This window comes from Colobus angolensis, unplaced genomic scaffold (assembly GCF_000951035.1).
Source record: "Colobus angolensis palliatus isolate OR3802 unplaced genomic scaffold, Cang.pa_1.0 Scaffold47, whole genome shotgun sequence".
In the NCBI taxonomy this organism is placed as follows: domain Eukaryota; kingdom Metazoa; phylum Chordata; class Mammalia; order Primates; family Cercopithecidae; genus Colobus; species Colobus angolensis.
Window position 1 is genome coordinate 3,742,886 of NW_012118154.1, and position 7,221 is coordinate 3,750,106.

The following is a 7,221-nucleotide window of genomic DNA, read 5'->3' on the forward strand; positions in this document are numbered from 1 at the left end:
GGTCTCGATCTCCTGACCTCGTGATCCGCCCGTCTCGGCCTCCCAAAGTGCTGGGATTACAGGCTTGAGCCACCGCGCCCGGCCCAGTTTTTTTTAAAGTAGAGACACGGTCTTGCTCTGTTGCCTAGGCTGGTCTCAAGGGATCCTCCTACTTTGGCCTCCCAAAGTGCTGGGATCACAGGCATGAGCCACCATACAGCCCCCTATACAGTACTTGATTATTTATTTATTTATTTGTTTATTTATCTAGAGAGAGGTCTGGCTATTTTGACTATGTGTTCAACTCTTGGCCTGAAGCAATTCTCCCACCTCGGCCTCACAAGATGTTTGGATTATAGGTGTGGCCAGCTCTTTTTTTTTTGAGACTGAGTCTGGCTCTGTCGCCCAGGCTGGAGTGCAGTGGTGTGATCTTGGCTCACTGCAACCCCCGCCTCCCGGGTTCAAGCAATTCTCCTGTCTCAGCCTCTCCAGTAGCTGGGATTATAGGTGCCTGCCACCATGCCCAGCTAATTTTTTTGTATTTGTAGTAGAGGTGGGATTTCACTATGTTAGCCAGGCTGGTCTCGAACTCCTGACATCAGGTGATCTACCCACCTTGGCCTCCCAAAGTGTTGGGATTACAGGTGTGAGCCACTGCGCCCAGCCCAGCTTTTGATCTTAATTGAAATTATCTTACTGTTTAACTGTTTAGGAGAATTGGTATTTTGTTATCAGTCTATTACTGTTTTAATTAAAGTGTGTGTGTGTGTGTTTTAAGGAAATGGCTACTGAAATTTAATCAAATTCCTTTCAGCATCTGTTGATATGATACATAATTTTTCTAAACTTAATATATTGAATTATGTTGATAGATTGTCTGCTATTAAATCCAGCTTTGGGCTGGGTGTGGTGGCTCACGCTTGTAATCCTAGCACTTTGGGAGGCCGAGGTGTGCGAATCACCTGAGGTCAGGAGTTCCAGGTTAGCTGGTGACATAGTGAAACCCTGCCTCTACTAAAAATACAAAAATTAACCGGGCATGGTGGCATGCACCTGTAGTCCCAGCTACCTGGGAGGCTGAGGCAGGAGAATCGCTTGAACTGGGAGGCAGAGATCACGCCACTGCACTCCATCCTGGGCGACAGAGTGACACTCCATCTCAAAAAAAAAAAAAAAAAAAAGAAAAGAAAAACCCACACACACAAATGAATAAATTTAAGTTTAATTTTAAAATTAAATTTAAAAATTGTAAATGTGTTTCACAATATTTTATTTTATTAAAATAGAAATGGGGTGTTGCTATGTTGCCTAGGCTGATCTGAAACTCCTGGCCTCAAGCTGTCCTCCTGCGTTAGCCTCCCAGTGTGCTGGGATTACAGATATATTTTTAATTTTTAGGATGCATACCAGCTCCCTTTCTTTCTTTTTAACGATGAAAGCATTTAAGGCTATTCAATCTCCCCAGAGTACGAATTTTAGATTTGGAGAACTCATGTTCCTAAAATGAGGGGGAAATGTTTTTTCTTTCTTTCTTTCTTTTTTCTTTTTGAGGTGGAGTCTTGCTCTGTTGCCCAGGCTAGAGTGCAATGGCATGATCTCGGCTCACTGCAACCCTCTGCCTTCTGGGTTCAAGTGATTCCCCTGCCTCAGCCTCCTGAGTAGCTGAGATTACAGGCGTGATCCACTGTGCCCAGCCAGAAATGTTTTCTAAATAAAAAAACAGAACATATTGATTTAAGGTTGTGAATTACAAGTTTAGATCGGAGCAATGAGGAAATTGGGAGATTTGATTTTGGACCTCATTAGGATAAGGCCTGGGCTCTTTGAGTGGGAGGGTAGGGACCACGTCTGCCACAGGTTTCAGGGCCTATAACAGCTCCTGGCACAGGGTAAGGTACCAATGAGTACCTGCTTGACTGGATGGGACAGGAACTTGAACAGGACCAGAGGGAAAGAAGCCAGCAAGTAGGACCAGAGTGGGTAGAGTATATAGTGTAGCAGAGCTGGCCTGAAGTCTCAGACTTTGTACTTCTTTTTTTGTGTGTTTTGAGATGGAGTTTCACTCTTGTTGCCCAGGCTGGAGTGCAATGGCAGGATCTCGGCTCACTGCAACCTTCACCTCCGAGTTCAAGCAATTCTCCTGCTTCAGCCTCCCAAGTAGATGAGAAGACAGGCGTGCACCACCATGCCCAGCTAATTCTGTACTTTTAGTAGAGACGGGGTTTCATCATGTTGGTCAGGCTGGTCTCCCAACTCCTGACCTCAGGTGATCCTGAGGCCTGCCTTGGCCTCCCACAGTGTCGGGATTACAGGCGTGAGCCACTGCGCCTGATCGTAATTCTCAATCTGGCAATCTATTAGCTCACGAAGAGTCTGGCAGAGTCAGAATGGATCTGAAGCAGCACAGCAGAAATGAAAACAGAGCTAGGGACATAATTTAGGAAAAGGCTGGGACTGAAAGGGTGGAGGACGGTTGTCAAAAAGGGAGATTTTGGCCGGGCGCGGTGGCTCAAGCCTGTAATCCCAGCACTTTGGGAGGCCGAGACAGGCGGATCACGAGGTCAGGAGCTCGAGACCATCCTGGCTAACACGGTGAAACCCCGTCTCTACTAAAAAAAAAAAAAAAAAAAAAAAAAACTAGCTGGGCGAGGTGGTGGGTGCCTGTAGTCCCAGCTACTCGGGAGGCTGAGACAGGAGAATGGCGTAAACCCGGAAGGCGGAGCTTGCAGTGAGCTGAGATCCGGCCACTGCACTCCAGCCCGGGCGACAGAGCAAGACTCCGTCTCCAAAAAAAAAAAAAAAAAAAAAAAAAAAAAAAAGGGAGATTTTCTGTTTACTTGAAATCTGCAGAGTAGATCCAAGTGTAGTCATAAGTGAACACATGCGCGCACACACAAATGGTAACTGTGTGATGATGGACATGCTAATTAATTTGATTGTGGTAATGATTTCACCACAATACACCCCGATATCAAATCATCACACTGCATACCTTGAATGTATGCAATTTTGGGGGGTCAATTATGCTCCAATAAAGCCTAAAAAAAAAAAAAGAAAAGAAAAAGGAAGCTCATCAAGGTGACCTGTCTACAGAGGCAAGCAGAGGGACTGAGCTTCAGGAACTCTAGTTTGCCTGCTGGGTAGGGACAGATGTTTAAGTGAAAAGTCTCTAAAAGAGGCAGATGTGGATCTCCTGGGGAGCGTTTGACATTCCCTGCTAAGAAAGACAAAAAAAAAGGTGGTTTTGAGGTCAGGGAGGCTGGTCACTTCATAGCTGTCTGGGATCCTTGGGGCAAGGCAAGGGGCTCCTGCTGGCACCTTCAGCTGGTTGATAAGCTGAGAGGCTAGTGGCCCCAGAAGCCCCCCGGACAGTAGCACCCTCTGGACCCTGGCACCCGTCTCCACCACCAGGGAGGAGGAAGGACAAGCCATGTCTGACCGCCCCTCCAAGCACTGGCTCAGACAGCAGTGGGTGATGGGGCAGAGCCTGCCTGCCTCCAGCCCCCCTCCCTGGGAGCCAGCAGCCCTGAGGAGCATGGGCAGGCGGTACTGAGCTCCTCAACCCGACTCTCCTCCCTATCCCAAGAAGCCCTTTGAAAGGTTTTTCCTGGCAGAGTTTAAAGCTTCAATTCATTCAACTACCTGGCATGAGGCCCAGGATGAGGGGATGCTGGGAAGGCCCTAGCCCTACACCCCTACTCTTACCTTAGCTGCCCCCACTTTCCTGGGACCCTGGCTAGCAGGCCTCCCACTGGCCTCTCTCCATCCAGTAGCACCCACCCCCGTTCCCCTTGGGAACCCAGGTATCCTGCCACTTTCTAGTGGAGCAGATGGCCACCCTGGAGGCTCAGGCTTGCTAAATCAGACATTTAAATCCCGTAATCCTTGGTGAGAGGCTGCCGAGGGGGGAGGTAGCCCAATCCTAGAAGCAGGGGAGGGAGAGAACCTTGTGCCAGCCATGGCCGGAGGGGAGGAGGGACAGTTGGTTCCTGAGTTATGAATGGAGCCACCCCCCTCCCTTGTTGTCATGCAGCCCGCAGACTGACCCAGTCTCCAGCCTTTGTTCCCCTCCCGGAACCCAGGCCCTGGGCCCCCCAGCCCACACTCCTTGCAGACTCAGGTTGCTGCTTCCCAGCACCTCCTCACTCACCCCTGCACCTGCTGACCCTGGTAGCCTGCACTGGCATTCACCCCTCAGACACACAGGTGGTAGGAAAGTTTTATTGTAAAATAAGAGATCGATATAAAAATGGGATGTAAAAAGGGAGGAGGGGAAGGGTGGGGTGAAAATGCAGACGTGCTTGCAGAATGTAAAAGAGGTTGACCCTTCCGGCTGGACGTGGTGGCTCACACTTGGAATCCCAGCACTCTGGGAGGCTGAGGCAGGCGGATCGCCTGAGCCCAGGAGTTTGAGACCAGCCTGGGCAACATCGTGAGACCCCATCTCTACCAAACATGCAAAAATTGGCCGGCCGTGGTGGCATGAACCTGTGGTCCCAGCTACTCCGGAGGCTGTGGCAGGACTGCTTGAGCCGGGGAGGCAAAGGCTGCAGTGAGCCAAGATCACGCCACTCCACTCCACTCCAGCCTGGGCAACAGAGTGAGACCCAGTCTCAAAGAAAAAAAAAAAAAAAAAAAAAAGAAAATAAATTGACCCTGAGCATAAAACAAGTCTTGGTGGATCCAGATCATCGTAGACAAGAGATGAAATCCTCCAGGGTGTGGGATGGGGTGAGATTTCCTTTTAGGTGCTAAGGTTCACCAACGGGTTCTCAGACAGGGTTTGGCCAGGCCAGCAGACTTGGCAACTCCCTCTACCTAACCAGCTGCCCAGCTGTAGAAACTACCAACCCACCGACCAACAGGGAGAGGGAACAAGCACCCTCAAGGGGGTCAAGTTCTAGACCCCATGTAATAAAAGGTGGTTTCAAGGCCAGACGTACATTATTTCATTAACCCTCACGATGCACTCTGTGAGGTAGGTGCAAATGCCAGCATTTCATAGATATGGACCTTGAAGTTAGAGGAAATTCAACAGCGAGGGACAGCTTCCCTGGTTAGTACGGTGAAGTGGGGTGCCACCTAGAATGTGGCTGATTGTAAATTAACCCTTACCTGCAAGAACATTTCTTACATCTCCCAAACATCCCTCACAGTAAAAACCTTAAAATCTAAGCTGGTTATGTCCTGTCCCCCATCCTCCTCCCCACAACAAAACACCAGTGCAGGCCAACTTGTTCAGTCGAGCCCCAGGACAAAGTAAATGGAAGTCCTGGGTGCTTCTGACGCACACCTATTGCAAGCAAGGGTTTAAAGACCCAAAACTCAAAATGGCAGGGGAGGGAGAGATGGGGGTGGGAGGCTGTCAGTGGGGAACAAGAAGCTGAGAATGTCAGTCTGAGTCAGGCCCCTCTGTCTTGAACATGAGTTTTTTATGGCGGGAGGTAGACTGCCCCTTCTTGGACTTCAGGTGGCTGTAGGAGACAGAAGTAGGGAGGAGAGAGGAGATCACATGAGTGAGAGGGTCTGTGCCCCTTTTCCCTGACCAATGCGTTGAAGGGCCTAAGGCTGGGACAAGGGGAGTTCAAATCAAGATGATGGCCATACCCAGGCAAATATGTTTACTGAGCACCTCAGAGTATTGGCGTGTATCAGACTCATCATCTTCCCGTATCCCATTTTATTTTATTTTTTTAGTTTTTTTAGAGACGGAGTTTCACTCTTGTTGCCCAGGCTGGAGTGCAATGGCGGGGTCTCGGCTCACCACAACCTCTGCCTCCCGGGTTCAAGTGATTCTCCTGCCTCAGCCTCCCGAGTAGCTGGGATTACAGGCATGTGCCACCACGCTCGACTACTTTTGTATTTTTAGTAGAGATGGGGTTTCTCCATGTTGGTCAGGCTGGGCTCAAACTCCAGACCTCAGGTGATCCACCCGCCTCAGCCTCACAGAGAGGTGGGATTACAGGCGTGAGTCACTGCGCCTGGCCCCCTTACCCCATTTTATATATAAGGAAACTGAGTCTGACGGGGGTCACCTAGGACCTGCCAGTGCATGGCAGGGCTGAGTAAATGACCTGAAACTCTGGCTTTACTCAATATTACACAGTTATTAGGCCCCTCCTTGAGACCCTCCAGCTCTGGGCTCGGAGTTGCTGAGAATGGCAAAGAAGTATCCACACATCCACACTCGTCCCTGGGTTTGGAGGTTCTGTGGATACACTGAAGCAAGAATGTGGTTATAGGATTCAACTGGAGGAAGACTAAAAAACTGTTTGTGCAGGGCTGGGACCCAGTGAGATGGGGTCAGCTGCCTTTGACCATGAAGGCAAGATGAGAATGGAATCCTATGGCTTTCCAACATGGGAAGGCAGGGGAGTAGGGCCAGGAAGGGGCTGAGGTCACTCACCTGGAGTGAGCCCTGCTCCCCGCTGGCTCTTTCCCAGCCTGGGCATCCTTGAATTCCAAGGCCTCATTCAGCTCTCGGAACATCTTGAAGCGCTCACGCCCACGGATCTGCAGCCAGAGAGGAGGGGGAGAAATAAATATACACAGAGTACCTGAGCTAAAAGATGGTTCAACATACAATTGTGTGACTTTATGATGGTACAAAAGCAACATGCGTTTAGTAGAAACTGTACTTCAAGTATCTATACAGCTGACTTTTAAAAACTTTATTTATTTATTTATTTATTTTTGAGATGGAGTCTTGCTCTGCCGCCCAGGCTGGAGTGCAATGATGCAATCTCAGCTCATTGTAATCTCCGCCTCCTGGGTTCAAGGGATTCTTTTACCTCAGCCTCCCGAGTAGCTGGGACTACAGGTGTGTGCCACCACACCCAGCTAATTTTTGTGTTTTTAGTAGACAGGGCTTCACCATGTTAGCCAGGCTGGTTTCCAACTCCTGATGTCAGGTGATCCACCCACCTCCGCCTCCCAAAGTGGTGGGATTACAGATGGGAGCCACCGTGCCCGGCCCTCTTTTAGATTTTAGAGATGATGTCTTGCTACGTTGTTCAGGCTGGACTCAAACTCTTGGGCTCAAGTGATCCTCCTGCCTTAGCCTCTCAAGTAACTGGGACTAGAGGTGCAAGCAACTGTGCCTCGTTTCTTTTCTTTTTTTTTTTTTTGAGATGGAGTCTCACTCTATTGCCTAGGCTGGAGTGCAGTGGAGCCATGTCAGCTCTCTGCTACCTCCGCCTCCTGGTTCAAGCGATTCTCCTGCCTCAGCCTCTCAAGTAGCTG

The 7,221-nt window shown here is 49.5% G+C and overlaps 1 protein-coding gene across 3 annotated transcripts in view; it reads right to left on the minus strand.

Moving 5' to 3' along the window:
* Window positions 1-4,186: 4,186 nt before the first annotated feature.
* Window positions 4,187-7,221, minus strand: part of TP53 (tumor protein p53) — an 18,988-nt gene continuing 15,953 nt past the window's right edge. For all 3 annotated transcript variants that reach the window (XM_011958559.1, XM_011958558.1, XM_011958560.1), the window contains 2 exons: window positions 6,386-6,492; window positions 4,187-5,453 (listed from right to left, as the gene is read on the minus strand). In XM_011958559.1, the coding sequence (XP_011813949.1) occupies window positions 5,372-5,453; window positions 6,386-6,492 (189 nt within the window). In that variant the 3' untranslated portion in view covers window positions 4,187-5,371. The remainder of the gene's footprint in view (window positions 5,454-6,385; window positions 6,493-7,221) is intronic.